This window comes from Netta rufina, assembly GCF_964035555.1.
Source record: "Netta rufina genome assembly, chromosome: 1".
Taxonomy (NCBI): Eukaryota; Metazoa; Chordata; class Aves; order Anseriformes; family Anatidae; genus Netta; species Netta rufina.
The window spans coordinates 101,884,541-101,901,379 of NC_140123.1; the positions used below are offsets into that span (position 1 = coordinate 101,884,541).

Here is a 16,839-nt window from a genome sequence, read left to right on the forward strand (position 1 = left end):
CTGTGTCTGAACACTGTACCAAGCTCTTATAAAACTTCACGGTGAAGCTACACAGCAGTCAACCACCCCTCAAGCAAAGGAAGTGGAAGTCTCTACAGTGAACACACCAACCCTTCTTCATCTCAGACGAAAAGGAAAATGTTTCCATCTTAGTGTATGCCCTTGGTCAAAAGAAGCAAATTTCTACTAAATGACATTTCTGGGGGGGAAGGAGGTGGGAGGAATCACACTTTTTTTAGATTTATTTGGACTCACTGGCCTTTGAGTAGGACAGATCAGGAATTACATGCAATTTGTGCTAGGCTGATCAACAACAGGTGCCAAACATTTCAAGAACTGAATATATTTTTGTCTCAAGTACAACACAGACAGAAAAGATAATCTAGAAGAACTTTCAGCATCATTCATTTCAGCAATATATGAGGCCATGTCCTGCAGAACAGAGGGCAGTATTTCAGTAATCAGGAAATAAGTTACTCTTAATTAGCCATTTGTGACATCTGAAACCTTCTCACGGTCTTACTTATGGACTTTCCTCACTTCATAACTGGCACATACTCCTCACACATACTCCTCAGATAATACTTTTTATGGAGTAACTGCTGTCACCAAATGCAGTGCACACAAATATGTGACTTGGTTATTTGCAAGATTAGCACAACATCAGAAAACAGAAGAAACCTATAAGCAATTCCTCAAAACGCACATTTCCTCTTCTTTCTCACCCCAAACCACACTTTCATACCATTTATAACAGAAATTCTCAAACATAACCTTTCTAAAGGGGATTTAAGAAAAGCTCAGAGCTCCTATGTACAACTGAAATTTCATTGGGATAAATACCAAAGGCAAAGTATATCTGCTGTGTCTCACGTCTGCTAGTAGAGCCTCAACCACTCAGCTCCTGCCTCAGGCTCCCTAGTTTTCCAACATGCTGGACATCATTAATCAGGTTCTTTCCTGGACACACAGGAGAGTGCTGGTGGTGCCTGTGCCATTTTACAAAACCTCAAGGCTCAAAGGAGGCTTTTACAAGTCCCATTTCCTGAAATGTAATCCCTTCTCAGTTCTACATAGGGTTGTAGACCCTAACAAATAATCAGCATAAAGACAACAGCACTCAATACTGACTCCATATGTGAGATCTTATTGTCAAGTTTTCAGCTTTCTTTTGACTCAAACCTTGGGAATGTATTTCAAGACAACAATAAAGCACTCATAGTAAAAACAGACCAACTTACTACCAGTGCAATTATTTTTCAGACAGAAATTCTGGCCTCAATAATGGTCCAAATGAGTGGAGGGAGGTCTGGGTAGGCAAACGTGATTTTGAAAACTTCTATGTGGTTAATTGTTTTGCCTACCTCTGGGCTTCAGCAGCAGCTTGGTTAGACAGCAGTTGTTGTAAGTACAAAGGCCTGAAATCATTTTGGACTAAAGTTTCCGCTTACAGTTCCCAGTAAAAAAGATGAGCTAAGTTAAGATTGTGATTTTTAAAAATTATAATACAGCCTAAAAATACCTCTTCAATTTATGTAATCTTTTAATCAGATAAATACATACCAATGTGTAAACTGTACCTAAGCTCTCAAGAGGTGGGAAACCAAAATTTACAAGGAAACATGAAAGTTCATCTGCAAAGAGTTGTAGTAAGCAGCTTACTAAAAGAGGATGTTCTGTGCTGTGCACTCAGATTATAGGCTGAACCATCACTGTTACTCAGTGCACGGAAGATTGTACTGCTTCTCCAGCAAAGTAGTACTAAAGAACACGAAATGATAATGCAATTTAGTACACCATGATGTGTTCTCAAAAAAAAAACCAACACCCAACTTACTAGTGTTCAGAGTGCTGCTCTGTATTAAGTGCACATTAGGTATTCATCTCTTAATTGTGCACTTAGGCCATATAACTAAGGTGGCCTAGAAAATGTCACTCACAGACACAGGCAGCATCTTTTTAGAGAACTGGAATGTCAATGGTGCCAGGGTATGAGCACTACAGAAGACCCACAAACCGTGGTATTAATTCAAGTGCTAAACTACAATGATACATGTTAACGCTTGAGCATTGACCTAGATTGGCAAGTTTTTGATTCTCTTCTCCCGCCCCTCCTTTTATGCCTTCAAATCACATCTCTGACATCTGCTTAATACTCTTTATCACTATGAATGAGCAGTCAATGGGTTTTCAGAACAACAGCTCCTTGCAATTTTATCCCCAAACTAATCTTGAAAAATTTAAAGGCAATGACACTCTGCTAATCCATATAATGAAAACAAGTATTGTGGGTAACAGGATAAAGAGACCTTTGACTGGATCAGGTCTCTCTGCCTATTATATTTCTTCAAATCTTTTAAAGCATTGAAGGTGGGATGACAAACTGAAAGGCTGCACAGGTAGCTGGGAGGAATGTAAACTAAGGGATTCAGAGTTCAGCTCAAGTATGAGAGCGAATGGCTTGTGAAGAAAAAAAGAAGGAAAAAAAAAACAAACCAGAGTGACATGGCTGTTTGCAGAAACAATATTAATTGTAAAGACTGCAGAAACTCTGCTTTAGTGTTGTTTTTTGCAGTTGGGAAGATTTCACTGGTTGAAAGGGGTGGGGGTGGGGTGAGAGCCTGTGTGTGTGCTCTAACTGGAGACGCAGCTGCCCTACAGCTACATATGGGCAGTTCCTACCACCAAGAGAAAAGCTGGGCTCTCACTGAAGGCCAGACCTTTACAGAATTATGAGTGATTAACAGCTGTATGACAGTACTCTGTGGAAAACCAACAAGCAGAAAGGAAACAAATACAATTAATTTTCCAGATATGTATGTGCAGAAAAAGGCCAAACTTGTCCAGTGTGCAGTTATGAACCTATTCTCCTTTACTGAAAGCACAGACCTATCAAAGCCACGCAGATTTATGGCTTTCCAAGGCTTTATGCCAGGAAAACGACAAGTTCTGGTTGAGATTTAAGAAGCAAGCTGTTTCAAAGTCAAACTTCTTCAGAACTCAGGACTTACTGCCTTGCAGACTTCTTTTGAAATTGGGCTGTAGGGGACAGCAAGAAGGAAAAAGGAAGCGGGGAAAAGTGTCATTCATTATTAAGAGCTATGCTAAGTACAAAAATCTCATTACACTGAAACCAGCAGAATTTATTCCCATTTTTTTTACGCTGGTGCACAGAAGCACATCTGCAAGGAAAGAACTTAGACGTTTGGGTTACAGCAATCACACCAGCAGAGGTGTTTGAAGGCCTGCATAGATAGAATGTCAAAATCATCACAATATGATGACTACTTTAGTCAAGGGCTTTTCTTTCACACTTAAGTCTTGACCTTTTTTCTGGTAATAACATCATTAAATCTCTTCAAAGAACCCTGAATGTAACTGAGGGGGGTAACTCCTGCTAAGCTGACAGCTTTAGAGAAGGCAAGAGCCCTCACACGCAGTAACAGAGACACTGTTATCCAGGCAATATGGTACTGTTGGTACTAACAAACCTCTCAAGGATGTTGGAACAAGCAGCATACAATGATCCAAAGTGGTGGTGAACCGCTAGCCAACTCTTGTTACCCACGTCTGCTTACAGATGAACACTATCAGCTACTACGGGTTTGTTGGTGTGACCCTACCTGATGAATATAAGAAAGAAAAGACCTTTGATATCCCCCTGGCACCCCTCCAAATTATGCACTGATGGATGTCACCCTTGGTATGAGAGAGGAGTGATGCTTTATACTATGTCAGAAACTTTTTTCTCCTCTCACAGTTACTAAGGGAGACTTCTTCCTATAATGTTTTGAAATCTATGTACATTGTATTGCATACAGGTTGTGAAGGGGGAAATAGAAAGTAAGCAAACCCTGATTAACTGAAACTGTATTCAATGTATGGAAAATATCTTCTGAGTTGCTTAGAGGACTAATCTTCATCTCCCAGGAATCTAGACACAGACCACGCATTTTGACGTACACTGTTTGATGACTAACAGGATCAAACACGTTGTTTTAGATGCATTTTGTGTTTCATTTTTTAAACTATGCTCTCATCACAGAAAGAAACTAAATATCTTGAACACAACGCTAGCTCTCACTCTCAAGTTCAAGCTTGTTGAGGACTGCAGTATTTTCAGATATTTGCCTTGGAAATGAACTTCCAAGAAGCACGACTATTCTGGGAGACAAGGTATCATTAAGTTCCTGTCATAAGTACTGTGCACAGTATGATACCCAAAACATTGTCAACAGCCATGGAAAGAATAAATACAAGACATCAGGACATCTCAAGATGTTTTAAGGAAAAAACGTATAAATATACTGCTTTTTTTGAGTAAGGTTCAGCATCTGGTTTCTCCAGGCTATTTAGCAGCAAGTATTTAAGTGAGGAAATTGTACAAAAGTTAAGGAACTGGAAAGAGAGAAAGGGGAATTGTACCAAAACAGGAAACAACTAGGCAGTCTGAGATAAATTAACATATTTTCTTCCTGTTACATAAGAGAACAGCAAACATGTAAAGGTTGCACATGAATGGCTAGCCTGTTTGCATGGGAACACAATTTTGCTGTTATTTAGAGTAGCATTACTTAGGAAAAGTTAAAAATTGTATGTTAATGTAATGCCCTTTTTACAGCACTGCCTTGGAAAGATTGTAAGACTTGTTCTTCCAGATGCCGTGCAGATGTAAAGGCAGAAAAACCTTCACTCTGAAGTCTGCAGGCATGGACAGAGAAGAGCAGAAGGGATTAAAACTGGATGAGGTAGAGGTGCATCAGGTCATTGTACAAGAAGAGCATAGACAACCCTAAAAAGAGTCTGAGGAGCTGTGAACAATGAACCAACATAACCATGCAGAGAAGCAGGGTCTCTTCTCTGCCTGTCTATTTTGATGCAAGGAGAGAAGAAACAAGAGTTGTGATAATTTCATGCTGAACAACAGGAAAACTCAAGAAGAGAATACACAGAAAATCTGCATTTGCCATGATGGCATGCTTCAATTAAAATATTTAATCTCAATTTATTTTTTAAATGCTACAGTTTCCTACTCCGTAGATGATTAAGCTTTATACGTGAGCTAGAAAACATGTTTTTTTTTCATAATTATCTGTTACAAAATAAAGTGTGCATTAAATCAGTACTGTTTAAAAACCAGCTCATTTATTAAATATGTGTATTTAGTTAATAACTGATTTATTTCTGATTATGTCATTTATCAAGATTAATGGAAGACTTGATTTTCATAAAAACTGATCATTCGCTAAGACACGATCATTTGCTCTCTTTTAATAAAAGAAAAAAGGATATTTCTGCTCCTTTATTATCCCCATTTTCCAGCCTTGAAAGAACCAGACTTTGAGCTACTAAGCCAAAAATGAATAAATATGTTCAGTGCAGCTGGAGGGCTTAACTAGTGACTCTCACTAGCATGGACACAAAGGGTAAGTTGTTTAATTTATTTGGCATTCTTTTTGATCTAACAAGTAACAACTTCAAATTAATTTTTAGTTAAATACATATTAAGAAAATTCCTGATTTTAAAGACAATATAAAAAGCGATAAATTGCCAAAAAGCAGGCCAGTGGTATAGGACCCAGAGTTACCACAGTTCACATGAGAAACAAGACGTGGAATGGTAAACTAACTGCTTTTTTTCTCCCTGCCCATAAGATCTTTTATTTTTAAAACATTTGAAACATTAGGTGGGAGAGGTTAGCTCAGTGCTATACAAGACATTACTCATAGAAGGGAAACCTGATTTTTAAAAACTGAAGTCACCTCTTCTTAAAAGCTCTGCAGGTGTTCTGCATACTTCAAGACATGTACTTTAATGTACTTTAAGCTGTGATTTAATCATCAGCATAGGCATATTAAAGATCAGTTAGATTCTCTTTCTTTCTTTCTTGAGGTATCTATTTTGATTTCTCAGATCTGATTTAGCTTGCTGAACTGCACAGAGTTGTGTTTTTTTGTGGTTTTATTTTTTTGGTAAGAGTGACAAGGCAGCGAGCTGAGAGAGCTGACCTGCCTCACCCCACAGCTGTACGCTCATTAGTGCTGACAGGAAGGATGGCTGGGAACATCCTAATGAGAGCAGAGCACGTGGCAGTGCCAGCGTGATCTTCAGTCAAAGCCTTGAACCACAGCCTTCATTTATTGAGTTCCCCCAAATGAACATGGTAGAGCATGCAGAACATTTACCCAGAAGTTTTTTGAGGCTACAGTTCAGTAGCTTTTCCAGTTAACTTTCTTAGCCTGAAGCACTGTCGCTGTATATTCTCCCTGTATGCTGTTTCTGGGTGCCTATGCATTTGATTAGTTCTTCTGCGCAAACCTTTCAGCTTTGCAGAAAATAAAAATAAAAAAAAAACCCTGCAGTTTTTACAGAAATATTGCCCTTAATTACTCAAGTTTTACACTGCATATTGAATTTCGGAGACAACAAGAGGAAAATTTGAGGACTATTCCAGGAAAAGCTGCCATGTTTACTGTATGTGGTTTCAAGCAATGACTGCCTCATGTAAGATGCCCTGGCCTATTTACTAGAAAGGTGCAAGACGTAGCTATAGTGCTAATAGAGGGGGACTTACACTAAGAGTCTAATCTCAGGTTTACTCAAACATTACAGCAAAAAGCTAAAGGTTAACGTGTCAGTAATACAGCAGGGGAAGAAAGTTACATGGAAATAATAATTATTAAAATATCTACACAGTATATGCAGTGCATCTGAATTATACTACATTAATTTCTGTGTTCTTCCATCCTAAAAAAATATGCATCACAGGATCTCCTTTAAATCTTTCATATTTTTTCACTGCTGTTATTAGAGCAGAACTGTTGCAATTTTTATTGGCATTTCTGTTATAAACCCTGTTTTTGAAAGAACAGATAGCTCTTCTCTTAGTGTTCAATAAGATTAAAAACAGTATATAGTTTCAGGCTACATAAAACTCTCTGGTTTAAGAAAAAAAAGAGTTGGTTCAGTTGGACTGGTTGAGTTCAGAAGCACTGATTTCTCCTCTTTGCCTTGGCTTTAGATGCATTTTATGTTACCTTGAGGCTCAAGAGCATTAGATGAATATATGCAAGCTTATGTTACACCAGGGCATGGCCATGTATGCATACACCTGGAAAATGAAGCTGATTACAAGCAATCTACCTTAGCCTCTGCAAAGGAAGGATGAATAACACTAGTAAAGCTCTTCATGTGATTGTAAGAATAACATCACACACCAAACATTCTTCAACAAAAATGAAAGCAATTTTTAGCAGAGTTTTTTTTTTTTTTCTTTTTTTTCCTACCAGCATAAATAGCTGTAGCAACCTAGGGCCACAGCTGTGATCCAAGCACAAACAGATGACCTTGCCAGCTCCAGCTGAATTCTTAGATGGAGTCAGAAAGGCAGTAAATACAGCATTGCAGATGGGCACGGCAACCCGCATAAGCCTTAGGAAACATGAAAATAAAGGTCGTCGAGTATCTTACAACTTGAGAGACAAAGTTCCCTGCAATGTTTAGTGATAAATCTACGATACTATGATAAAGAAATCTCCCCTTACCTGAGACATCCTTTCACGATGCTTGGCTTCAAGTCTCTCCTTGGCTTTCTGGAAATGGGCATGTTCATTTTCATCCCCAGGTGTCTCCAGGTACTTGTCAACAGCATCAGGAGTGCTAGCAGCTGTGGTAGGGACTGAGGTGAAGTTTTGAGAGAGGGAAGGGAGGAAGAAGAAAAGCAGAATTTCTACTTAAGTACAGATAAAATTTAGTTGAACCAGGCAAGAAACATCTGTTCTAATTTTCATCAGAATAAAATCATACACGTAGCCTCAGAGGAGTATATTACATGCAGCAAATACATATAAATATACAAATAAATAAATAAACATATATATATTCTCCCCTTCTCCCTCCCATGTTATAATCCAGAAAAAACTCTTCAGCACGAGCAGGCAGAGCAGTATTATCCAAACAGGTTAGAAACCACTGCCAAAGGAAAGAATTAGAAGGAAAAAAAAGCTTGGCAATGACTAAAGTACATAGACCAGCAGAAAGCAAACGACATGCTTTGTATATTAGTTTATCTTTTAAAAGCTGAATTGTAACACACAAGTGCCAATGCAAATACATTTTAAAGCACCTCTGGATCCCGTGGCACTTTAATAAAATACCTCAAATCCTTCCCTTAATGACAGTTTGGCCTCACAGATATTTACTTTATTTGTAACAATGTTGACTACTAAAACCCCTCATGGAGGCTGGAAAGCATGCTGTAAAGACCAGCCGTTCCCGTTAGATAACTAGGCTATACCTATGCACCAGTAGCAGGAAGAGGCACACTTGGTATAATTCAAGGAACAATTTTTTAGCAGTAGCATCCAGCGGCTCTAGATTAAGTAGTGTAACATTTCTGTGCTAGAGACATAAGAGCAATTCAAAAAACTCTTAATTTTGTTCCAGCTACATTATCACTGAAATCTTCATTATCTAATCAGTTTCTTTTCCTTGGTCACTGTTTGTTCAACAGTTGCAAAGTTAATTTTAGAATTTTAACAAACAAATACATAGAGCTGCACAGGATTTCTTTAAAGTCTTATGACTACATGTACAATAGTTTACTTACAGAGGTGGTATGTTTTACGAGGAAGACTGATACAGGTAGAAAAAAAAACAACCCACAGGCTTCCCTGCCTCCCACCCTTCAAACATTTCTCAGGTCTTCAACAGAAGCAAACTTCAGTCTGAAGATTAGGCTGAGCAATAATAACCAATATATATTCGTGACAACTCTCCTCAAAATAAGTTGAAATATAAACACATTTATGTTGGTTGAATTATTTTTTTTAATCATCAGTTACAAGTACAAGCTCTCCATGTATTAGTCCCAATGAATGCATCCTCAATTTAAGAAAAGCTTAAAGCAAAATCCAACTTGTTCCTCAGATTTTACATTAGATGTCTAACACCAAATGCAAAACAAAAACAAACAAAAGGATGAACAGAAAGCCTTGGCTACATTTGAGATATGTGCTGTGTAAAAGGCACAGATGGGCTTAGGCTGCTGCTGATGGAAATTGGACGATGGATTTTATATGCTACTCACTGGAACATAGGATAGGCCTTGTTAGTCCCAAAATATCTACAAGCAACCCAAAAAATCCTATGGAGAAATCATAGGCAGTGCAAACTGCCACTCCTTCCACCGCTTTTAGATGTTTTATAAATATTTAGTTGCAAGATTTGCATTTTGTCAACCTTTATATTACTGAAGCATTGCAACAAACAGGAGCAAATGAAGCTCCTGACAAGCCACAAAAGTTGTGAAAATAGAATACAACTCTAAGGCTACTCCTACAGCTTCAGACAGTTTTTTTAATGTGTTATAAAAGCATAAAAATTCTCTTTTGCTTTTAATTCTCAATGTTAATAACTCAATGATACGTGACTGCAATATTCAGCTTTGACAGCTTCAAGCGTCAAAGGATGGGGTGAGGAGGTATGGGCTCCCCACCTCTCATCCTCTGCCACATTCCCTCATGTATCTGTACACACTGTCCATGTGTGTGCAAATCGTAACCTTCTGTAGCTATCGGATGTACTGTTGAGAAAGGGCAGACCTAGGAGCCTACTGTTCATACTAGCACAGAATGTCCAAATGGATTTTATTATGAAAACTTTCAGACAGTAAAAACTTACAGGGCCACTAACGTCCTGCACAAGTGTAAGAGGTTTCTGCTGGGGTGCAGCGCTGCCAGCTGAATGGCTCTGACCATGTAAGCAAATTCCAAACCCAAGACATTCAAAGCTTGGACTGAGTGAAAACATTTCTATAATGCTCAAAATTATTTAAAAATATCTTTCCTTTTCAAGCTCTCAAGCACCAAATTACTCTTTATTTTTCCTGAAGCTGCAGTTAAGCGTTACACATTTTAATTCCATTTACAAAACGAATGTAAAATCCTGCTTCAAACAGGGAGAAATTTAAGAGCTCCAGACCAGATTCCAGGGCCCTGTCTCCCAACACAGGTTAACCAAACATTCCTAGGGACGAGCCAGGCAAGTTTAAGGCAGCACTCTCCTTGTTTGCCCGCTGGAAGCTCAGGAACACCAGAGATGAATGTAAATACCCTTTTGCAATGTTTAACTAACCTTGCTGGATTTGCCTTCCATGACTCTCTTTCTTTCTCCCCAAATCTGGGTGAAATTTAACATTCAAAATGTGGTGTGGCAGCAAGCTCCAGAGTTTCTTAGGGCCATGTGAAGAAAATCCCCTTCAGCCTAAGCTGTCCTCTGGCTGCCTCTGCAGGACACAGCAGGTTTTGGGGTGAGTTCCAGCTCATTCTCCATCTTTCCCTGTCTTTTATAACTCTCCCAGCCCCAAACTTATGTCTGTAAAAATGTGAGTGGAAAGAAGTGAAGATCAAAATAACTGTCCAATGAATTATGCAAATTTAACCTTTAATTTATTGAATGGGGGGGGGGAAAGGTCACCAGAATTTGCCATGAGATCCGCTAAGCCAAATGTACATTTAAGGTCTGGTTACCAAAAGCTGCTGTCTTGCACACGTGGCCTCTCTAGCCCAGATTTCCTGATGATACACTGGTTTCCCACTGGGACACTTACTGCCTGCTTCTGAACAGGCGACAATGCTGGGTGCTGAGAATGGGAAAGCCTGACTTCAGCACCGGGTGCCAAGGATGCCTGACAATGCAGCCCCCTCACAAAGCTGGTTATAGGATCAGCAAGCATGTGCCTGGAGCACCACCAGCCTAGCAAACAACCATGGCTCTCCAGGGAAGCTCCTCTGCTTCAGAGCAAGAGCAGGCACTTTGGGAAAGCAAGGCTCGCAAATGGCTGCTTGGAACCACATCAACACTGGAAAACAAGAATTACAAGTTTCCTAGTGGGAGCCCAGAGAGCACAACCAAATCAAACAAAGACTGACTGCATGTTAAATGCAGCAGAGCTGGATGCCTGGGAGAGCCAGACTGCATCCAGGAATGCTGGAAGGGATGCGGGAGATACACTGACATCCACCTGCAACGGGCTCCCTTGAGCTAACGCTGAGGATGCTAATGCTAACGACGAGCGATAGTGGCTAGGAGGAGAAAGCAATTACTCCTGATCTTCTGCAAAACACAAGAGGGAGATCGCTGGCCAAAGGCTGGATGTGGTTCTCCATTGTGCACTCTGGCACGTCCAGAGCCGGGCACCAAGCACCATGCAGTGCCTCGTGCCCGTGTACCACTGCTGGAGTGTTTGTGTGGATCTGTCACACATGTAGGTGATGCCTGCAGAGACCAACTTACCAACACTGACCACATCTCAAACTGCAGAGATAACATTTAAATGCTTAAAAACCAAAAAAGATACAATTTTCATTAAAAGGAAGTTCAGCATCATTGTTTAGGAAAATACTAAAAGGTAAGATGAAATGATCATACACAGTTTTGTCTTCTGTTTATATTCTGGAGCAGTTCTCTTATGAGCAAGTTAGCCATCTACGTAATTTGAAATCACAAGTATTTCTCTGACATAAAATATTCAGCTCTTAAAAACACAAAGCCCTGCAAGACTTTCCGCCCTGTATTTATAAAGCCTACAAATGATTATGTGAGAAGTTCCCCATCTGTTTTTTTAAAAGTGTAACTACCTACAGCGTGTTTAAAAGCCTTGCGATTCCAACGTAACAATAACTGGCAGCCCACCGCCCCAGAAGAGACTTACTGAAAAACTGGGCCTCCCTTCTTCTGCAATAAAGGAGAAACATTTTAAAATGTCTTTATGGCTGTTGGCATAAAACCTACCATTTCCTTTCCAGTACGTTTGGGAGTTTTATTTCTATGGATGTGTTGCATGTTTTCTCATAGTAAATTGGGAACATTTGGTCAGACATCAGTTACGTGTAAGGATTCCTTAAAAATCTGCAGCTTGATGTCAGTTTTTGACCACATGGGCTCTTTGAAAGAGGTTTCATTTTCTATGCATTGTCTGTTTTATAATGTAACTAGTTCTAGTGCTGCAAGAAGACTGATCAAAAAGCACGTGTTGACAGCTGTGGAAGAAATGGCTATCAGATAACATTTCCTTCATCCTTGCACTCACTTTACCTGCCAATTCCCAAACATTTATTTTTTTTATTTTTTTTTTTATTACACTTACAAGTACTAACATTCCTGGAGACACAGGCTCAATAACAAAGCCAAATTAGGCTCTACACTATTTGTTCATTAACAATTACTAATATCAGAAGAAAGACCAGGAAAAAAAAAAAGGCAACTACATTTTCCCCCAGATTCTGGGTTTTACCGTGATGTATAAAAATAATCCACATCAGCATCTCCGGTGAAAGAAAAACCGATCACTCACCATGCTCATCTAAAGTGGAAGGGTTGGCAGATGCCCCCTTCCTGAGTGACAGTGGCTGCTGCACGAAAGACAGGAAGCCATTTGTAAGGAGAGCATTACCTGACTACACTGTGGGATCCAGTGCATGCACATTCACTGCTTCTGCATTTCGCGTACGTAGCTGCCTCACTAATGAAGGATTAAGATCAAAGCTTTCAGTTGTTGACTAAGATCACAACTAATTATAGTACTTCTGACAGTCACAAGTGCTTACGGAGTATCTTTAGCAGTAAGGGTTGCTGTTGTGAAATGAACAGTTTTACAAGACAGTGTACCAATGCCTTTGTGAATAAGCTACTCCTCTTACAGCAGGGTAGCAACACCCACAAACAGACTACACAACAGCGAAGGAAAATGCTGATTACCTTTTTATTACACAACGGACAAATTACTGAACGATACAGGACAAATGAAGGCTGGGAAAGGTTTACATAAGATATGAGCAGATTATCATTATTGTATATGTAGGGTAAAGGGTGGATCAGGATGAGCTTTGTGAAGTTATGCTTGGTTAATACAATTTAATTACTTGAAGCACATGTCAAACTAGTATGCTTTTTGGTACCGAGATCAATACTGGGGCATGGACCAATAAGTGTATTTCTATACTATACATAAATTATAACTTACTGAATTATAAATATGGACAATTATTGCCCTTCTTAGCACTTTAAGCTGGAGGACCAGCAGGTACAGTTACACTTTCCCACTTTTAATTACTTCATACATTATTTCACCAAGATCACTTCCTGAATCCTGTCTAAAATTAAGGCAAGAAAAAAAGGCAAGGGCAGAGTTCCTCCTACAAAGAAGAGAGGAATGAAATGTGAGAATGAAAACCAGACATGCCCCCAGCTTTACTGTTTTACCTATGAGTGGCAGGTTGTTGTTGATGCTTGTTTCTTATCGTGATTTTTGGGAGAGAAATAAACAGCAGTGCTGTGCTTCAAGTGTTTGCATCACCTCATTGCGTTGACTGGTGGGAGGCAGAACCTGCAGCACTGGCACTTGGCTATCACCGGCCTCTAAGATAACTCTTTCTTCCAAAAACCCTTTCCCATGTTTTTGTCTCCACCTTTTCCATTTCAGGCACTTTCTGGCAAGTCCCAAATCTACAATTTAGCTTTTCACTTTTAAGCTATGAGACAGCCTCTTAACTCCAGAAATTCCTGCAATCACATCTCTAATGCTACCAGGCGCCTCAACAACCTACTTATCATGAATTGTAAGAGACATGACCATAACCCAAGGTCTGAGAGGGAGCATTCTGAAGCTTGGGTAAGAGCTTCTGGATGCTTACACAAACCTTTTCAATATCCTCCATCACTAATCTTCACAATTGCTCGATACTTTGAGGTTAAGTTCTGAGAGCCAGATCTTTCGCCTTGCGACTCATCAGCACGTCTCCCTGCTTGGAAGCTAATTGCAGAGTGAACTGTGCTGATTATGTTCAGGGCATGTAATTCCTGTCCTTCAGGTCACCCAACTCCAGCTGCCCACATTTTATTTTCAGTAGAGATGTTCCATAATACAAACTCCCATTAAGATTTTCATTGACATTAAGGCCCATCCTTTTCAACTACATATTCATCACTCAGCCTGATCACAACTACTCCGCTAGGTTTTATTTATCTCGTACATTGCTTTCTTGTTGTGTTTTGAGGATTATCTTTAAGATACCTCAGAAGTCTTTGGATGTAAAGCATTCTTCATAAAAACTAAGGAGTTTTGACTACAATAGTGGGAAATCAGAAGATATAAAACAAGCTAACAGACTAGAGAAAAAGAAATGTATTCTGCTGTCAGAAAAAAAATATATGCATCTTGGTACTGAATTAAAAAAGCGCTCTGTAATAGTAATAGTTGTATGCCCAGGGTTCACATTTTGAACATTATAAAGGACCAGCAGGTCTCAAACTTTACTTCTGCTTCCTTTTCAAGATGCATTTTCCAAAAGTTTGTTAAATTAGATGAATGTTCCTAAAGTGGATTAGAATTCATGTTGTTTAAAAATGTCTACTAATTAAATTAAAAGAGATTCCAGGCAGACGTGACATGAAGAGAGTCAACATATGAAAGAGAAGCCAATCCCACCCAATGTTCCAGAGGGATGCTCCTTCCTTTCTTAATAGTTGGGTCTTCTCATTGTCCTTACTGCCCATCAAGGCTAAGCTACTTTCTCATCAAAGACTGAGTATCATTTCTGTAATAATTCATAACTTGCATTACTACTCGAAGAACAAATACAAGTCAATGTAACAAACTTGGCCTGAAAATGCAATTAACTGTCTCAGGGTGGAAAAATCACATCATGTTTAAAAGTTATACTCCCTTTTGAACTTTACTTTGCAAAGACTGCTTGTATCTCTCATTGATGTGTTACAATTTTATTTAAATAACGATGGTATCCAAACAACAGGCAGCTTGAAAGACAGTTTAATGAAGTCCTTCATGGAGACTTCTCATAGAGAAAAAAAATATCATAGTCATATTGTGTCTTATCTGTTATTTTAACTATGGTTGATACTTGCCACTAGGGAATTTAAACTAGGTTTAAATTAAACTTTCTCATATTAGAGTCCTTCTGCATAAGAACTTCGAGACACATTTCCTATCCATGTACAGATATAACTTGGCATTCATCCTTTCATTACATCTCCATGACTGCAACTTCCTTTTCACCAGCCCTGACAAATGCAATTTTGTGTTGCTCATATCTATTCAACGCTCATCTCAGCCATTAATTGCTCAGATCACTTCCCTGCTTTGTGTTCTTTGATTCATTTCTTTTCTTCCATCTTGTGCAAAATAATGAGCTTGTGTCAACTTTCAATGTATCTTCAGGTCTATTCTTTCTTTCTTCCCTTCATATTGCCCGTGATTACCCTCACTCAACAGTGAAGTCTGATTCTCACTCCCTGAGAGCCAAGAACTCCAGCTTCCAACAGCTAGTCAAATCCCATTAGGCAGTGGCTGAATTTTGAAATGAGGACCCGTCCTCTTTTGCTACCTCTTGTGCCTGGGAGAAGGTCCCCAGAGCAAACAGTCTCTTGACAGCCTCTCAAACATCTTTGCAACACACTGCTTCAAGGTCACTCTCTTCTGATTTGTCACCATAAATCTGAGCACTTATCAGGAAAAAAAGCATGCAATTATTCATGTTACATCAAATCAGAATGCTGTGAATAAATACAACAAAGGAGTATTCTCCTGAACATGCCTTCTGCCGTGGTTGTAACCAAGAGATAGCAAGTTTTGTACATGGAGTACAAAAGAACACACAAACAAACAAAAAAACTGTTTAGATACATTTACAATATTTTTCTTTTGAACCCTAAACTTTATCCCATTGCTCTTTTAAAAAGGCGCAGCCCAACACTGGCTCCACAGATGGTTCAAGGCTGAAATATAATTATGAATTTGTATAGAAGAAGAAACTGGTAACAGGAATTAATCATTTCCATTCCCTGAAGGTGGTAGTCAGAATTTACAATTTAAATAGATATTGGAATTCATCCATTTATAGCTCCTAGGCACTAAATGATAAATGTCAGGCACTCACAATAAACTGCAAAAAATATGTTTTTCTTAAGATTTCATCTACACTATTTGGAATTGGCCTCATCTTCATCAAGATGCACGATTCAGTACAGTTTTCATGCCAGAGAAAATAAAACACAGCAGATACAGGCAATTCATGCTGGAGATGGTGGGACAGGGACACATTTATGCGAAGTCTTGAGAAGTAATGCCCCCTTTACTGCTAATTTGGGGAGCAGTAAGACAATTGAATACAAAGAGACTTTATGATAAAGCAACAGGTTGTCATAGTGTGACTGGCATACTGTAATTGCAATTATTTCTTTTTGTTGGTTTTGGTTTTTTTAGTCATTCACATAAAAAACTTCATACTCATGTGAAATGCTCTCTTGCAATTGCACTACTTAAGAGGTATGGATTTTTAGAATTTGAAATGTTAGCTCTACACTTCTGTATTTTAAGTTATATCTCCAGTAGTGCTGTGACAAATTAGTATTGCAGCTAGTTGCTGTGATGAATATTTTCCAGCACTAAGTGCATTGTCGGAAAGACACATTCCTGGCATGAAGCAAGTTGCAAGCTTTACTGCTTTTATAGGCCTAGGCCTGCCAGCTTCCCCATAAACCTCAAGAACAGTGAAAGGGCAGTATCATCTAGTTCAGATGAACGTGCTTTACATGTGGCCTGCTTTCTGTCTTAAGCCCCATACCTGACCTCAAAGGTTGAGTGATCTCTGAAGTTGTACAGATAAAACAAGCAATCACCCAGTAAATAAGACAGAGGATTAAAACATCCTTCCTAACAATTGGGTATATTTTACCACTCTGCTTACTTGAATGCCCTGCAGCACTCTAATGCCTTATCACTTATGACATGCTCTGGAAGTTGGCATGCAAGTTTAGCT

The 16,839-nt window shown here is 39.1% G+C and overlaps 1 protein-coding gene across 1 annotated transcript in view; it reads right to left on the bottom strand.

The window, feature by feature from the left end:
- APP (amyloid beta precursor protein) overlaps positions 1-16,839 on the bottom strand; it is a 217,069-nt gene that overhangs the window by 62,093 nt on the left and 138,137 nt on the right. The window contains exon 8 of the mRNA XM_084283723.1: positions 7,546-7,679. Coding sequence (XP_084139849.1) covers positions 7,546-7,679 — 134 coding nt within the window. The remainder of the gene's footprint in view (positions 1-7,545; positions 7,680-16,839) is intronic.